The 18,490-nt window shown below is 47.1% G+C and overlaps 1 protein-coding gene across 4 annotated transcripts in view; it reads left to right on the plus strand.

Moving 5' to 3' along the window:
• The first annotated feature begins 582 nt into the window (after window positions 1-582).
• Window positions 583-18,490, plus strand: part of CARHSP1 (calcium regulated heat stable protein 1) — a 38,531-nt gene continuing 20,623 nt past the window's right edge. Inside the window, exons 1-2 of one of the 4 annotated variants that reach the window (XM_075105330.1) lie at window positions 832-909; window positions 1,196-1,373. Coding sequence is in view for 1 of the 4 variants with exons in the window: in XM_075105329.1 (XP_074961430.1) it covers window positions 783-909 (127 nt within the window). In the remaining 3 variants the exon portion in view is untranslated. Of the gene's footprint in view, window positions 612-767; window positions 910-1,195; window positions 1,374-18,490 lie in introns of those variants that run through there. The other 3 variants (XM_075105331.1, XM_075105332.1, XM_075105329.1) reach the window with 3 other exon arrangements.

Here is an 18,490-nt window from a genome sequence, read left to right on the forward strand (position 1 = left end):
ATTGTGCACAAATGGAAGCATTGCTAAAACTCTGGTGAGCAGATACTGGATGAAGACGGCTCCCTCTGCCCTAACACTGACTCTTGTGACCCTAACAGTGACTCTTGTGTTCCTAGGAAAGTCCATGACAATTAACTGAAAGTTTGTCCTTGTCACTGTCCTGCACTGTCTCATCAGTTGTCCTGCTGCAGCTTCCGCTTCAGGCCCTGTTGTGGCAGCTCTGGTTCGCGCAGGAGATGCCGAACACATGCAGATGATGCTTCTACGGAGCACATGTGTGGGCTTTCTCATCGGCCTGCGCCGCGGCTCAGTTCCTCATCCTTCCTCGTTGCAAAATTCGGGAAAACTTACCAGGGTTATTCTTCCGAAACGTCAGCTGCTTTTACTGAGCCCTCTGGCCATGTCGCACCTTCTTTAACAACGTTTTGATTTCCCCGTTGTAATTCTATTTTTTGACAAGCGGCCTCGGGGCCGAGCGTGGTGGCCTCCGCGGCTGTGCGGGGGTAACGGCCCGCGTGTGCGGCGAGGCGCGCTGCGGGCGCGCGCCCTCCGCCCGCGCACTGCCTGGCGCCGCGGCAGTGGCAATACGCACAGGAAAGCAAAGCTCCCAGGTTAGTAAAACGCATCGGAAGACGCCAACCGGTTGCTTTGTTTCCCGCGCGGGAGTCGCCCCCCCGCTGCGGAGCGGGGCCGGCGCGCGGCGCGGCGGGGCGGGGCGGGAGGCGGGGGCCGGGGCCGGGGCGGAGGGGGGCGGCCGGCCCGGCCCACCCCGCCCGCCTTATATGTCGGTTCGCGCCGCGGGCGCGGCAGCGCCGCCCGCCAGCCCAGCCCAGCCCAGCCCAGCCCAGCCCAGCCTGGCGAGGGCCAGCCCGGCCCAGCCCTCAGCGGCGCCGCGCCCTCCAGCCCGAGGTGAGCGGGGCTCGGCCGGGGAGGGGGGCCTGGGGCCGCTCTCGTGGCCCTTCGCTGCCGAGCGAGGAGCGGAGCCGGGCGGGTCGCGGGGGCCGTTTCGCTCAGCGGGCGGCCCGGCTCGGGGCCGGAGCACCGCGCAGGGGCGGCCTGGGGCCGCCGGCTGCGGGGCGCCACCTGCCCCGCTCTCGCCCCCTCCGTTTCGGTGGGGTTACTTCGCTTCAGATATTAGGGCGAGTTTGCTTTTTTTCCTCTTTTTAAAACTTACTTGTGCTTTTATTGCTCTTAGGACCTGGGGATGTGTCATTGTTACGCTCGGAGCTGCTTATAAACCGCGAGAAACAAAGCATGCTAAATAAAAGCTTTCTCCCACTAGGAAGAAAAAGGTCTGACGCGTAGAGGCGTACCTCAGAACTTCTTACAGCCTTGCTAGTCCGTTCCTGTGGCGCGAACGGTTCGATCTTACGGTCAGCACCTCTGCTTATTAAAACTGGGGAAAATAACCCTTATTTCGTGTTTTCCTCGCATATTGGATGTGTATGTGTGTCACTTCTTGCCCTTGTAGTGAAGCCTCTGAGCTTAATTTTTGGATCTGTGCCTCTGAATTTGGCTTTTAGGGAGGAGATTTGAAGTTCTTTTCTGACAGTGTTTTTGCTGGAACTGCGGAGTTACTTCTGAAAAATGTTTGCAAAACCTTCTGTGATGCCAGATACGATTTCTTGGAGAGCCTGAGAAAACATTAAGGCTGCTTTGATGTGACCTTCCGGACCATTTTTTTCTTTGTGAGGTTGAGAAGGGGTTTTTTGACTGCTGTTCTTAACCTTCACCTTCTGGTGATTATATTGTGTTTGGCAAACATGCTATCTTCCATTACTAATAATCAACAAAAGGAAGCAAATCAAGTCCTGTGAACGTAGCTGCAGAGGGCTTGCACTTTCACAAATGCAGCTTAGTATCTTGTTAAATCTAAAGAGGCTTAACTGACGTATAATAAGGATTTTTTTTTTAAAAGTGTGCACATGTGAAGAGTTTGTGTGTTTAAAGAAAAAAAATGCATGCGCCAAAGGAAATGTAGGAAAGATGTGAATGTTCTCTGGCATGTTTCACACGCTATGTGGGAGTGTAAAAGGAGAGAAACCATGTTTCTTGCGAGTGGCCCTTTGCAGGGGCAGAGCTGAGGCTGGAGCTCATCCCACAGCTCTGTGTGCGTCGTGACACTCACACGCGACACGGCCAGCCACGTGGTTGTGCTGCCTCTCTGTCCCCGTGTTGTGTGCACCTGCTTCTGGCTACAGCTACCCTCTCCACCTTGAGCTGTCACTGTGGTTTGCCCATGGCTGTAAATATTTTGACCAGCATGCATGCAAGCACAGAAATATTTGTGTACAAGTAATTTCAAAGTAGCCATATAAGGCCGGGTAATGCTGACTTCTGTCTTCTCTTATGACTGTTGCTTTTCGGGTACTGGTGTACATTTGGCAAATCCAGTCCCTATATATGCTTGAAGAATTCAACGTACTATGAACATGAATGTATCTACTGCTAGTAAAGCTCCCTTACAGCACACTGTCAGACTGCGTTGGTATTCCGGTACATGGAATGTGGTTCTTTAGATAAAATGTGAGTGCGTGGGTTATTTCTAGGTGATAGGACCAGCAGGCAATGGCCAAGGTTGCTCTTGGTGGTGAGCCTGGCTGTAGCAGAAGTGAAGAAATCGTTCCCCTGCTTCCACTTCATTGTGAGTGGGCTGTGGGGTGCAGAAGCAGTTGGGGCCTGCTGATTGTGGCTAGGATGGCTTCAGCGTGGAAGCTGTTACTGATTTCCCCTCTTTGTCTATTTTTGTCTCAAGTTTCTATCAGGAACCATTTTTGGATAGCTGCCCAAGGGGTAGATTCAGCAGGGATTGATAGTAACTGCTTGAAACTTGGAAGATGACTGTTGAGGAGCATGACTAGCAAAATTTAATGAGACTGTAACTGTTCAAGTCAGTGTTGATAAATATTTTGGATGTTGGTGGTGAGAGCTGATGGTTGATCTGCCCCTCATCTGGAAGGTTTCCGTCAGAGGCTAAGGAGAGGAATTGAGGCTTTGCACTTTTAAAACCATCAACTTCCACCTTGGAGTGAGCCGGTGTGAGCAGGGACCACATCTCTCCCCTGGGGTTGGGAGCTGCCTTCTGAGGGCTGGCAACAGCACTCTGCACTGCAGAGGGGTGGCAATCTTTGACGAGGAAAAAAGGAATGAAATGGTGTGTTTGGTTTTTTTTCTGCACGACAGTTTTAAAAGAAGAAAACTCAAATCCTGTTTTTTGCAACAGGTTGATGCGGAGGACCAAACAAAAAGAAACAGCTGAAAACACTGTGTAGAGAACAGAGAGAAGCAGAGTGGTGATTTGGGTTGGCATGATGTGTCGCTCCCCAGTGTAGTTCAGATAAAATGAAAAATGGAAAGCATTCATCTGACTAACCGCTTTCTCTTTTCTCTCAGGGCAGGGTAGAGGCAGTTGTTTTGTTTCCTTCTATCTCAGTCTAATGCTGTCTTTCTCTCGTGTCTGAGGCAGCCCCCTGGACAGATCAGTCGTCTTCATTTCCTCTGCTTCCCGCACTGATTTCTGCTCATTTCCGTTCATTGCTGCCTGTCTGGATGGTCTCTGGGGGCCGCAGGGGGTAACTCAGAGCCCAAGTGAAGCAGCCGTAGCCCTGTGCTGCTCTGCTCTTTCAGTTCTGTAATTTTTTTCTTCTGAGCTGACCTCTGCTAGCTAGGTAGCAGTTTCAGGATTTTTCTTTGTGCCTGTTCTCCTTTTTCATGACATGTGTGTGGATACAGTTTGTGTGATATAACTTAAGCTATCGGGAAGAACACTGAACAAGGTAACGAATGGTGTCTGTGCAGCGAACAAAGACAGTGCTGCATACACGGTGTTGAACTCCCCCTGTTGCAGCATTGCTTCTTGCACAGTCTCCCCTTTCTGACAATAAACAGCTGCTTCTTGGTTTTTGTAAACAGGCATAAGCAAGATCACTTTGGAGGAAGAATTTGCTTTTTCTCCCCTCAGCTATTTAATAAGAAAAAAAAAAAAAGACATTAAGGAACAGAAGATGCAGAAGTGTGAACCACTCTGTCATGAGGTGGCACCTCAGAGCACCATCCTCACCTTGGAGGCAGCTGTGAGGTGCATCTGGGAGACAAACTGAACTGATGCTTTCTTTGTTTCTGCGCGGTGCAGAAAGACTCTTACTTAGCTTCCGTTTTTGTCATTTTTGCAGCATGCGGAGTATGTTAAAGTGGTGCTTCTGTTGTTTACTCTCCCCCAGGGAAGCTGTAAAATACCAAGCAAGTCAAGTCGCATCTTCTTAGGCTTGGCCATAGGGCTTACAGGTAAATGGAGCATGGATTCTGCCCTGGGAGCCTGATCTTACACTAACGGACAGGGCGGCAACATCCTGGAAAACCCCCGCCCGCTTCACTTAAATCAGGTTTCCTTTGAGTGGTTCCTCCGGTGCTACAATCTTACTGACTGATTTCAGAGATTTGCTGGTTACTTGCCATTGGTTTGAGGCTGTTGCATACCTGCTTCTTTCATTGGGTCAATTTAAAATATGGATAAATAATGAAGTAACCTAAGAAATCTGTTTTAAATAACGATTGTGTATCTTGGGGGTAATGACACTCACATTAAGAGGCTGCTTCATTATTAATGTAATTTGGAAACTGAATAGTAGTCTAAAGGAAACGAACATTACATTTTTCACCCATTGTCCACAGAGTGTTAGGCTCCACAGGCTAATCTAACTCTTGCCTTGAATTCTGCATTTCTCCAGGGTGGCGCTGCAGATAAAGGTCTCAACAGATGCTTCAATACTAGGGTGTTTCAAGGACAGCAAATGTGAATTTGGTCTCTGGATTCCTGCCAGGCTGTTGGGGTAATAATTCTGTTTGGTGCCCTGTGACCACGCATTTCACCTAGCAATGGGCTCTGGGAAGGTAAACTTGGGGTTTAGCTGCAGCCTCCCTTTGAAAGGTGATCAGGTAGTAGAGGGATAAAGGCACAGAGAAAACAAGCTAACCTGCAGTTAAGTCCCTGGGTGGTTTTCCACTGAGAGCAGTGCTGCAGAGGAGGGCTCTATTACAGTTTTCTGGAAAAAGCAAATAAGCCTGCGGGTGCCACGTTGCAAGGCAGTGTTCCTTACCCTGGTGGCTCTGTGCCTGATCTGATCACAGACCGCTTTGTGCGGGACGAAGGAAAACAGAGAACCTTGACCTGATAGTTTCTCTTGAATATTAAACCATGCTGGTCCTTTGCCATGCCACATGAGCAGCGTATGACTTCGGAAGTGGCAGAGCATTAAGAGCTAAGGCTGATCCCAAGCAGGAAAGCAAAGTACACGTTAGTGCTAGTTTGGGAGTTTATGAGCTGACGTGCTGGGGACTGCTGCGAAGCTGGGGTGGGAAGCCAAGCTGGGTCGAGTGTTGATGGTGCTGCAGCCATGAGACACCAGTGGAGCGTGGCCAGCGTGATGAGCGCTCCCACGCTGTGCTGTAGGGGCCTGTAGCAGTGGGTGTCTGTCTTCCTCAGCTATGTGTAGTGTGCTGCATGTCACATCAGCAGTGGTGTATGTGTCCCGTGGTGGAGGACAGACAGCCAGTTGGTGTGGAAACACAGCTGCCTGCCGCAATTGCAGCTTTTTGATGACTAACAGTAAAAAAAAAAAATTATTGAGAATCAGAGTGTGAACATCTGCTTCAAAAAGGCTGTTTATGCTGTTGGCTGTTGGGATAAGGAGTAGGGAGGTTTGTAGTCAACCCAGTATCTGACGTTCCCCTTGCCTTCCCAGTGCTGGTTTTGGGCAGGTGGGAGGGATGGTGTATTCTGTCGTGGCAGCTCTGCCATGGGGAGTCACGCTGCTTTCCTTCAGGCACAACTCTGTATCTTAAAACTTTTCCAGGAGCGCTGCTTTTCCCAAGCTTTTAAATTCTTTGCAACTTGCTATTTAAGATACTGTATAGACAAAGAGTTTATTTCCTGGACACAGACTACATTTAATCTTGCCTGTCCTGTTGGGGAGGAATATTTTTTTCAATTAGTACTCATTTAATGTTTGGCTTGTTTGCATTGTGCAGCCAGTCAGGTTGACCAAGGCATTCTAGCGATATGGACTATATTGTTTTATGAGCTTCTGCCCTCTCAGTGATTATTGTTTGGTGTCTTTCTCTTCTTGCTACGATTTCAGAAGGCTGGTCAAAGGCGTTTGCTTGTTTTCAGTTATGTCAGTTGCTTGATTGAAGTAAACCATGGTCATGGTCACAACTTCTTGACAATTACTTAGAAGGGTAAATGAAACTGCCAAAAATCAACGTGAAAGAATTTCCTGTTTATAAAAACCTAGACCTGTTACTGAGGTGTGAATAAATGATTTGGATGTTTTCACCTAGCTCAGCTAGGCAGTGCCTGTCTGTGTAGTGGCATGTCCAGACTAGGAGCTCTGCTGACAGCTGCCAGGAAGGGCAGAAATTACGCAGCTTTGTAGATTGTGATTCTCTTTGCTCCAGTCTTTGTAGAAAGTCTAGCAGTAGGGATTATGAAACATGGTGATAACCTTTTCCTGGAGCCTCTTTGTGGTGGAGGCTGGTAGGGGTTCTGAAAGTATTTCACGTGGTGGGTTTTTAATTTTACTGGTAGGGGAGAGAGTAAATAGAGTGAATATTTGTATTTACTTTCTGCTTTATGGGGGTATGGGAAGTGTGTCTGAAAAGTGATCTTACACAAGTTTTATTTTCTGAATAAACATGTACTTTGTTTCCATGTAGAAAGGCTGCTTTTCCCTATCTCAGGAACTCTGGCAGAGTCCTAAAAATTGTTCTCACCTATGTTTAGACACAGGTTCTAGAGGAGAAAATGTATCTTTATACGTGTTTGTGCAGCTCTACTGTCTTCTGATATATTGATTTAAAAAATTTGTTTTACTTTTCCCCAGTGCCAGGTTTAGGCAAGAAAGGTCTCTCTCCCTGGGGACGTGAGATGCACTGTAGTGTCTTTTACCTACAGTAACAGGGACTTCAGGAAAGAAACTCACTGCTGGAGCCAGCCCAGGCTGAATCTGGCAGAGCTGCTGCATAGGCAGTGCTGGCAGCATCCCAGGATCATGGTATCATCACACTGCTGCCTGCACTGCCATTTTTTCACATGCTGACCTTTCCCACCCTTCCACCCCTCGGGCTTTTCTTGTAGATGAACCTTTCCGGAAAATCCTCCCAGAATAGTAAAATAAGGAACAAAGGTAGTGCAGAGCTGTCTCTGCGTTTATCACAGCCCTGTGGGGAGAAAAGTGTTTTTTGCCAGACACTTGCTAGGCTGGTAATAATTGTGGTCTGGGATCCTAATTGGATTTGTTCTTAAACATTTTAGTGTGGCTGGGCTGCAGTGCTGCCTCTTCCCTGGCACAGATCCTGAAGATGAACTCTGTCTCTGGTACTCCACTGACATGGAGCTATGCAGCCTGGGATCTCCTGGCCACCAAGACCAGGGTGAACCCACCAGACATGAATGCACCTGGTTTCCCAGTGCCATGACATGACTTGTTCTGGACTTACGGTTATGAAAACGTTTCCCAGAGAGCCCCATGTGAGAGGGTGCATTGAAGATGCATCTCCATCCTTGGCACATCCCATGTCGTGTGCGTGGGGCTTGTTCCCAGCTCGCCCTGCGCTCTGGATGTGTGTGGCAGGCAGAAGCCCAGCTTGCTAGCTTGCTTTTGGGTTTCATCTGTCCCTGTCAAGACTGCCAGCTGGCTGTCAGTTCCTCCCCTGCTTGCCTGCACCCTGCCCTCAGTACAATATGGTTTTCTACATTTGGCGTTTGTTTAACTCCTTCCACCAGGCTTGGTGCAGGCACCCTGGCACTAGCTAGTAGGTCTGGTTACCCTGTTGTGCTGCTGCCGGTGTGTGGCTACATGCATGTGGGAGGCTGCTATCAGCCTCCAGTGAGCAAATCTGGAAAATGTTAACTTCTTAAGGTCATGTAACTACTAGCACATGGCCAAACAGGTAAATTGAATCAGAATAGTCTTTCATAAAGGCATTCATCGCCGTTGCTGTATGCAGTGTTTGCTCTGCCTGTGTCCCATTCCCTCTGTGTTTGCAATTGAAGTAGACATAGCTCTTTGGGGTAGTGACTGCTGTAATACAATGCTTAGTACAGTTTTCTATCAAACACGTGCTTCTGTACTGACTTTCAGTTTTGTACCTGAAAAACATACATGCCTCAAGATTAGTCTGCTTTTTCCTCGACTCTAACAGTTTATTTTCACCTTCCCTGAAAAGCTAATGTTGCCCGTTCCCTTGCTTTGGTCTGTGTTGGCTTCTGAGCATTGACGTAGTAGAAATAAATAATAGAGACAGCATCTGTGGTTCTGGACAGCTCTGTCCTGTTCCGTATGCTTCCAGCACATTTCTGGGGCCACAGCTCTCAAAATCACAGCATGGTAAATAGTTTTGTTGATGTGTAAGTAGGCACGAAATCCAGCCTCGCACACGTGCCTGTGCTGGCACTGCAGTTTTGCAGGCAGTAAAACACAGTATGACTCCTTTTGCCATTTAACTGGCTCTGGATGCAAAGAGTGGATGTGCTGAGCAAGAAGGACAAGTTTGTGCTCACCTGGTAATTGGGGAAAGCCATCAAACTCCCTGTAGGTCCATTTTCTCATTAGTTGGCTAAGAATGATGTATTACCTTTCTAGACTATTGGTATTGTAAGCTATTTTTGAGACTAAAAAGACTTTTCTTTTACTAGAAGTCTAAAGTGTATTATCAGTGATGTTTTCCAAACTGGAAAACAGGCCAAGAGGATGTGATGGAGGATTTGTATAAGCTGTAGTTTCCAAAGGGTTCAGGATGTTTACTGAAGTGGCTGCTGTCCCTGAAGCGGTTCTGGAGGCTGTGAGCTGTGGGTGTGTGCTTTGGGTGTATTACTACTCCAGCAATCACAGATTTGATTACACGGTATAGGCAGTACCTGTTTGTAGTACAGTAGACCACGCAATTCTATCTAAAGCAGCAGCTCACAGTGGGGATAGTTGTGCTGCCAAGGCTGAGCTGAGGAGAGGTCTAGGGAGACCTAAGGTAAAATGGCAACAGTTTCTGTTCTGCAAGTAGTTTGATTGTGTATTTGCATGCAGTCTCTGCTTTGCAAGTAGTTTGGTTATATAAGAAAAAACAGATCTGTGCAACGTGTGTATTTACATAGTGCTTCTCCTATAGAGTTTAGTTAAACGAATAAAGACAATTTCAGCTTAAGAGTCAAGACCCAAGTCTTAATTTTATAGTGTTGATGAAGCACTTGCCTCCCAGCAAAGCATGCATATGAGTTTTGCTTGAGTGGCGTTTGTGAGTGCAGAGCACGACGGTCCACTGCCTCAGCCTCCTTTGCGCCAAAAGCAGAATGGCAGTTCCTGTAGGGAGGTTTTTAGGTCTTGCGACAGGCACCTTGGCAGTGGGTGTGCTGCGTTCCACTTGTTGCTGTGGGGCAGAAACATCAGCGGCGGGAGGGGCAGGTGCTGGGACGGGCTCAGCAGTAACAAAGCCGTGTCACAATCGAGATGCAGGCTGAGGAGTCATAGTACAGTTGCCTGCTGGCAGAGGAAAGTGAGGGGGCATTACCTCCCTCTATTAAGCTGGGTTGCAAGAAGTCTTGTTCCTGTCCAGCGGTATGACCCAGACTGGAGTGAGACTGACTCTGGATTTGAGCAGGGAACCCAGACTGGCTATCGTCAGCCTGGTGAACCTATGCAGCTCAGTCAGGGTTTTGTATCCAAATGTGTGGTCACGGCTGGTCCTCACCATGCTGCTGCAAAGGAGGTTGTTATCTCTGCTTTACAGCTGAGGAAATGAGGACACTGAAGGAGTTCTCAGGGTCACAGGCACAGGCTTGTATACAGCACGGTGAGATATACTGTAAATTGGGTTGAGAAATACAGTGGAGGGAAGAAAAACAGAAATGCACTTGTTAAATGGGCCAGTGATCTATAGGCACATATATATGAACTTCTTCCGTTAAAATTTAGGTCTGTCATCCCATCTTCTGTTTTAAGTGTGTGAAAAAATTAATTTTAATGGAATGTGCACTTCTACACCTCTGAGTGCTCTGTCAATTAGCATAGGCTGAATATGTGTTTCGTCAAGGCATTGTTGCTGGTGTGATGAAGCCAGACCCTAACCTTTCATGCAGGTGGAATGTAGTTTTAAAACTTTGTCATGGTAGAAAAACGTGTTGTGGCTGCAGCCACTTGTGCAGGGAGCAGCTGTGCTACTGGAGCCTGGGAAGTAGGGTGCAGGTAGGAAACTGTGGGACACAGGATAGGACTGGAGGAGGCTTTAATGGAAATCAAGAGCATTTCTTTGTTGCTCAAAATATGACTCTTCTGTCAGATACAGAAGATTTTATTTTCCTAAAGTATTTCAATAAATTGTATATCTGTTGGTCATTAATTGATATTGATGCAGGTTCCTAATGACATCTCAATCACAAACCTTTTGTTTAGTTGATTTCTGAGAGATTCAGTTAAAATATACTAAGGTTATTAGACTATGATTCTTTAAAATATGTATAGGAGTTGTCAGGCAGTGGGATGGGGAGATGGCCTGTGCATTGGGACAGCCAGAAAATAGATCCAGACCTGGCAAAAAGGAGTCTGGGGTCTGCGGGTGCCTCATGGCAGGGTGCAGACTCAGAAACCACTCACAAATAAATCGATCCTCACACCAGTACCATCTGCCTCTTGCTGTAATGCTAGCAGATGAAGTATACTCAGAGGATTATTTTTTCCTTTGCCAATACTTGTATGCCTCATAAATTTCTATAGTTATAGATTTTTGTAATGTGAACTGTTTTCTCCTGTTGAAAATGTTGATTAGGGAGGAAACACAGCAAACTAATTGTTGAGTTACGCTTGAGCCACATAAATATTTCAGGGGATTTCAGTAGCCTTAAAAGGCTCCAAGTTGCACATGAACAAACTTACCCATAATCATGGCTGAAGTTTTGTGATGTGAGAGGAGGCTGAAAAAGGGAGAACTTTTGAAAAGTGCCTAGGGATTTAAATATGTGTAACTATTCTTTATAACAGTATGACACTGTATAAGCCCATTTGCCTTGCAGATGAGCCCTAAGACGCTTAGACACAAGATACACGAGATTTCTCACGTTGTGGTATAAATATTTTCTGCCAAAATGAAATAAATCCTGGAATAAATTCACATGGGATGTGCCTGCAGGGAAATAACGGAGAGGGAGAGCTTCAGACTTGGAGAAGCACTGAAGGAAGAGCTGAGTTGAGGAGCTCAAGAAGCAAGCGCTGGAAGGGACAGCTTCTTCCCTGTTCAGCCATTCATTGTACTTCATCTGGGAAATATGTAAGCTTACTGTGATTGAGTCTGTCTAGCAAGTATAGGATGATGTGTATTACATGTTGCCTCTGCTATCCAAGAGCAGAGTTCCCAGCCTTGGCTAATGGAGGCGTGATGAAGGGAGCAGGAGTCTGGAGTGATCAGTACAATGGTTCTATGCTGGAGACCATAGAACTTTGAATAGATAATATCTGGTTTCTGGCCCAAACCAGCTAACTTGTTGACAAGCTAAATCTTTAGAAATATTTGAAACTAGTAGGGTTTATTGTCTAAGAAAGAGTAATGGCAGCCATTCAAGCGACAAATCAGGGAGGTGATTTAGAATTACTGAGGTATGTTTTAAACGGGCATAAAGTTTTTCTTTTGTACTTAGAAATGTAAAAGGAGGGTGGGTAAACACCAGAAAGAAGCTTGTAGTTCCTTGTTCTCTATGCCATTTATGTCACTTCTGATGGAAAATTTAAGGTTTGATTTACAAGTAAGCCTGCACCATTCTGTGCTCTCCTCTGAGCTAATGCTTCTTTCCCATTCAGTCTCTTGCATATTATTTCCTTCGCTTTCCTTTTCTTACCTTATTTGCTATGCTATGTCTTTTGATCTCATTGCCCTTTCTTAATTTCCCTGTAAAAAAGGGCTGCTAAAAGGAGATGGGTGTTTTTCACATGACAATTAAGCTGTAGGACTCCTTGCCACAGGATACAGTAGGTGCTGAAAGATGATAGCTCAGGAGGCCTGAAAAAACTCATAGGAGGTTATTGAACACCCCTACACCGTCTTTAGTTTGGTATTTATTCTAACCATACATCCAGGATGCTGGAAGGACGTTGAAAGTAAGCATTGCTGTGTACGTGCCTTAGACTTAACTCTCACCTAGGCAGCCACACCTGGCTACCAGCCAGACTGAGTAAAGTCATCCTGATGTTCCCCCATTTCATTACAAAAGTCCTTTTGTGATCTCCTTTCACACTTCCCTGCCCCTTTATTACAGCCCATATGGGACATGTGAACACTAACTTATATCTGGGGAAACCAATATTTGCTACTAGAGGTGATGTGTTGTGTACTTGGCTCCAGGGAATGAGTGTTTGGAGCAGGGCTTTGGGAGTTGGTGTATGTGTTTCTGCTCGGGGTTCTGGCAGTGCTGGTGTTGCTGGCAGTGATTTTGCAAGTAGCTGGACAGCACTGCAACACAATGTCAGTGTGCTGTTACAGAAACAACTGGGTTTGTGGAGTGGCAGTTCATGCGGAAAGCAGTTGGCAGACTGAAAGCAAGGCAAGACACCAGGCTTCACGCCCCAAGCTTGTGCTGGCTCAGCATTGTGGTCTTGCTAGTCCAGGAGTGATGATTCATGAGCTGCCTGCAGCTGTGCCTTGGACTGGCTCAGGTCTGGGCCGTTAGCTACCCCAGCAACACGTGGATAGGTGTAATAGCTCGTCCCCACTGTGGTCGCTCCCACCTGGTCCCACCATATTTGGTTGGTGAGAGGCTGCTGTGTCCTGCTCAGGTGCAGGCAATGCAAGGGTTGATGGGCAGGTCTGTCTCCCAGACTTACTTCAAGTGTGGTGCTCTGTAACCTGTGGATTTGCCTGAGCAAGGAAATGAAGCCATATGCACAATCTTTAGACTTACCGTGAGCTTACATTTCAGGTAAGGTTACATCTCCACTGTATGATCCAGGCTGGTGCCGGAGATGCCCACACTCACCTCACAGGAGTGGGTTTCAATGCACAGAACAGGCTAATGCCATGCAGACAGCAGCTCCGATGCAAAGCACAGCTCAGTCTGCTCCAGCCTTAGCCTTGGCAATGCTATGGTCCTGCTCTGCAGTACCACCACCTTTTCCCACTGCTGATAAGGCAGGGCTTCCCAGAGCTGCTGTGACAGCACTTTCCCCTTGCTGTTTCCATGCTCTTCTCATACTGTTCTCATGGCCTTGTGCCTGCAGCTGTGATAGCATGGGCACAGTGTGTGCTCAGGAGGATACCCCACTCTTCCTGCTGTCCCTGCCTTTTTGTGGACTTTTTGGTTTGTACTAGAGATAACCAAAGCAAAGTGAACAGCATTGCAGATGATGGTAATTTAAATACTTGATGACATTAGCCAATAATATATGTGCACAGGAACTTAAGTCACTGGGCAGCACTTGCACCTGATTAGATTCACTAATTATTACCTTTATCTTCAACTGTTGTCTTCATCCTTGCTTGGGAAGAGCTCCCAGAGGAGGATGCTAGCCTGGGACCTGTCATTGCTTGTCCAGGCTTGCCATGAGCTGGGGAGAGTTTTCCATCTCTTTTAATCTGCTCTTTAAACAAAAAGAGTTAAGTGAGATTTTGTAAGCAGGGTGAAGTCTTGTACTTGTGCTGTAAGAGAGTGCGAGGGGAGGTGTGCCGATCCCGGGACAGCCCTTTGCTGTTCCCAGTTCAGCGACTGCTGCCCAGCATTGTCCTGAGGAGGTTACCTTAATGCTGGGTGCTTTGTGTCCTGTTCACACTGAAATACTTTTTGGCAGTATGTGGGATGAAATATGGTTCTCCTCAAATTATTGTGCGTGCTCTCAAATCCTAGTGAGTGCTATCACCTGTGGCAGCTGACACATTGCAGCTGGTTATGGCCTCCTGTGTTTGCTTACAAGTGAAGGACCCTGGATAACTCCGTTCTGGGTGACTGGGAGCAAGAAGTTTATGCAGCAGTGATGACAACTACTGGATTTCTAGTGAGAGAGGTTCTTGATTCCTCTATATTTTTTGATTAAAATGAGTCACAGGGTATCACCATATATCCTGCAGTATAGCCATAAACCAGTTAAAACAGGTACCTAATCTAACTCTCCACTCTGTTCCTTAACCTAAATGCGTAAATGCATCTGGTAGCTTACAGGAACAGTGGAAAATATTGGACTGTAAAAATTCCTCATCTTTATCAGTATATTTTATAGGCTGCTCATTACTTAGTTCCCCTCCCCCCCCCCCCCCCCCCCCCCCCTTCTGAGGTCTCTGCTGTGCAGGGCTGGTTTGTGGTACTTGGGCAGCATTGCTTTCAGACACAGCAAACTGCTTGCTAGAGGAGCAGGAGGGCAGCCAGTGTTTGGGGAAAAGGTGTTCTGTGCTGAGACTGCTTGGAAATAGCTGTTGCTTCTTAAACTCAACCCTGTTTTAGTCCAAATTAATGTGTATGCACAGACACGCAATAGGAATTTTCCTTGTTGTATTTTGCTTCCCTTATGATTAGGCTTTTACTGGACATGGAGACGGCTGGGCGATGTCCTGGTCTCCATTAACTGCCAAATCACTACAGTATGTGGGCACTCCTCTGCAGCCTCTAAGAGCGTAATGTTTATACTGTAATCCTTTGTGTTGACACGTCACATGCATGTTGCAACTCCTCTGAGTTTCAGCGTTAATTGAAATACCAGTATTAGTTGTGGAAAGTTAGTCATGTGAACTAAACTGGAAGGGGAAGCTTTTTGAACCAGCAGTTTCGTAATTGTGTGTGTTTTGTAAGTGCTTAACTCTGTGTCGCAGGAGGAGTGCTGTAATGCTCTGTGGTGCTGGGATCCTTGTGTACACTGGGGTCTGAGTACCAGAAAGTGCTTTGGAAAGAAACTGCAGGTGGGAGCAGTGCTGTGGCCTGGTGCTCAGGGTAAGTGGGTGCTCAGGAGCCTCAGAGTGGTACCAAGGAGCTGGGAGCTGCTTTAGAAGAGCTGGGGGCACCCTTGGGACCCAAGCGCCCCCAATTCCTCTCCTTCATGAGGGCAAGGTAATGCGGGGAGCAGAGGGTCCTGGTGCCTTCGCTCTTTCAGTAGATGAGAACAAGGGACACCCTGTTGGGAAGGGGCACTTAGGAGCAGAATCAGTCTCTGTAGTGCTCCCTGTGTGCCACTGAGCCATGTTTTTTCCTCTTGCTAAGAAGAGCTTGTAGCTGTCAGCAGAAGAGCAGGCAAAGCTCGGGGGTTTGTCTGCATGGCTTCCTTAGAGAAGGAAAGAAATGCAGCTGTGTAGAATAAATTTGGAAACCAGGACATTGAAAAGAGAGTCACTTAAAAGGAATTCTTGATGTTGTTTGTAAATTCAGGAAAAGCCCAGAAAACAATAAAATTTTCCAATGTCTGCATTCCTCTTGAAGGTTGAACTGGAAGAGCTAACTTCCAGCAAAACCCAGCTGAAAGCTGAAAGCGGTTGCTCTTGGGGTACAGAAACTTCGCTCTTTCTTTGAGGAAAGGCCTGGTTTTCCACGCACGTGTGGCCAGTGCTGTCCTGTTCATAGACCATCGTGGTACCTGCTGAAAGCAGCTCCTCCAGACAGTATCATTTCCAGGCTGAGGAGGCTAGAAAGAGCTGCTTCTCTGTGCTGGAGCACACAGAGCGATGCTTCCTGGGGATGAGCTCTGTGCTCGCTGGAGGTGTTGCAGTGTCTGTTTTGTGAAAAAGAAACCATTCATAGATGGAGAGAGATTTCCTCGAGTCTGCCACCCTGCCCTGTCCGTTTTGACTTTTTTGCAGGCATTTCCTTTAATTAAAAGTGAGACTAGATTTCTGTGGTAGTGTTGTGCTGGTCAGAATGGATAACTTCCCCCAAATTGCTATTTTTAGGGTGTTTTTAGAGGTATGAGATAGACTTAAAGAAGAATAGAGTGGAGGAGAAGGTAGACAAATAGAGACAAATATAGACAAATATATATGGCTATATATATAAACATATATAGAAAAATTATGGTGGCATTTACATACCCCCAACCTTAATTACTTCAGCAGAATTTTTTTTTTGGTAGTATTTTATGGAGAGTTTCAGAAATTTCTCCAGCATGTATTGCTCTCTGTGCTTTGTAGGTCACCTGTTACAGATGACATTTTGGGGTCTCTTTGTGTACACATTGGCCAATTGTTCTGAAAAAAGTATGGTAGAAAAGTATTTTTGCTTTGAAATGTTAAATTCATCTATTGTTTCCGTGATGCTTCTGAGATTTATTTTATTTATATTTTAGTCTGGTGCATACCTACAGTCTAAATAAAAATATTAAAAGATCATGTTGCTAAAAGATAAACAATACATGTTGAAATATAGGCAGATTTAAGGGTAAGGTGGCATGTGGCTGGAGTTTCCTAAAGAGCCTGAAAATACCATCACCTTGCATCATGTTACATTCATTCTGTAAATATCGAAAGGCAAGTATTTTGCCAGCTGAAGCAGGAGAGAGGTACTGCCTGTATTGTCCCTTATCTCTGCCATAGCTGGAACCTCATGCTGCTGGGCTTTTTTGTAGCTATGATTTGCTCCTGTGAAGTACTGACTGCCTTCACAAGGCACAGCAAGTGGGATGCTTGTGGGGAGCTGGGATAGAGTGCTCCATTAGCGCTGTGTGGGGTTTGTATGATGTCCTCCTTGCCATGGGAGAGTGGAGAGTGGTGGCTGGACTGGAGGGACAGAGGAAAACTAATGGAAACAGGGTAGGAGGTGTGGTGGGCTGGTGAGAGATGTAAGAAAGAAGGTTTGTTCAGCTGCTCACAAAGAGGGGAAGGATTCATGGCTGCTGAGGAAGGGCTGGTAGGCAGCTGTTTGAGTCCCAGGGGTGATTCTTGATTTGCAGAGGGTCAGTTTAGAACCCAGGATACGGTGTTCCCCAAGGGCCTGTGCTAGATCCAGTCCTGTTCAACATAGTCATCAACGACCTGGATGTAGGGACAGAGTGTAACCTTAGCAAGTTCGCTGATGATACCAAGCTGGGAGGAGTGGCTGATACACCAGAAGGCTGTGCTGCCATCCAATGGGACCTGGACAGGCTGGAGAGCTGGGCCAAGGGGAACTGGTGAGATTCAACAAAAGCAAGTGCAAGGTCCTGCACCTGGGGAGGAACGACCCCATGCACCAGTATAGGTTGGGGGCTGAACTACTGGAAAGCGGCTCTGTTGAGAAGGGCCTGGGAGTGCTGGTGGGCAGCAGGTTGACCATGATCCAGCAATGTGCCCTTGTGGCCAAGAAGGCCAACGGTATCCTGGGGTACATTAAAAGGAGTGTGGCCAGCAGGTTGAGGGAGGTTATCCTTCCCCTCTACTCTGCCCTAGTGAGACCACCACATTTGGAGTACTGTGTCCAGTTCTGGGCCCCCCAGTTTAAGAAGGACAGCGAACTGCTTGAGCAAATCCAGTGGAGAGCTACGAGGATGGTCAGGGGACTGGGGCATCTCCCTTATGAGGAAAGGCTGAGAGGCTTGGGTTTGTTCAGCCTGGAGGAGAGAAGACTGAGGGGGATCTCATCAATACTTACAAATATCTAAAGGGTGGGTGTCAGGATGGTGGGACTAGGCTTTTTTCAGTGGTGCCCAATGGCAGGCTAAGGGGCAATGGGCACAAGTTGGAACACAGGAAGTTCCACCTAAATGTGAGGAAAAAACTCCTTTCCTGTGAGGGTGCCAGAGCAGGGGCACAGGCTGCCCAGGGGGGTTGTGGAGTCTCCTTCCCTGGAGACGCACAAAACCCTGCCTGGATGTGTTCCTGTGCCCCCTGCTCTGGGTGTGCCTGCTCAAGCAGGGGGGCTGGACAAGGTGATCTCCAGAGGTCCCTTCCAACACCTACCATTCTGTGGTTCTGAAAAGCACCTTTGAAGACTACCAGTAGCTGCATTTAGAAGGCAAAACTAGTGTGAAGAGGAGGGGTGGGGGCATGGGGTTTTGTTTTGAGTGTTTGCTGTAGGCTTCCTGTGTAAACACTGCCCAGCCTCAGAGTGCCTCCAGCTTCATGTCCAAGTGGGCATAGTGTTTCTCCTTCAAGAGTGCTGCCAATGGAAATGTTAACCCCTGTATGAACAACATCAAGACAGTGGCCACACCAGTACAAATTGAAAGAGGTAAATTCCACCTTTGTCTTCGAAAATGTTCAAATGAAGTGATCTTCTGTGCTGAGCAAGCTGAGCGGAGGTTCACAGGAGGCAGGAGCTGCTGTCATCCCACTGTACGCAGTACACACAGTAAAGCTTGGTAATTCAGTATCCAGTCCTTTTGATTGTGTCCTATTTTTTATGATTGTTGGAGAAGCCCAAGAGGCAAATGGATGTGCCAGTGCACTTGCACGTGCAGTGATACAATATACATGCCAATATAGAACATTGCTGAGCTGTAGCGTAGCTACAGGCTTCCTATTGCTGCTCATTTGCATCCCCTCCTCTTCTGAGCTGTACTCGCTTGCT

Source organism: Phalacrocorax aristotelis, chromosome 10 (genome assembly GCF_949628215.1).
Source record: "Phalacrocorax aristotelis chromosome 10, bGulAri2.1, whole genome shotgun sequence".
Classification (NCBI taxonomy): domain Eukaryota; kingdom Metazoa; phylum Chordata; class Aves; order Suliformes; family Phalacrocoracidae; genus Phalacrocorax; species Phalacrocorax aristotelis.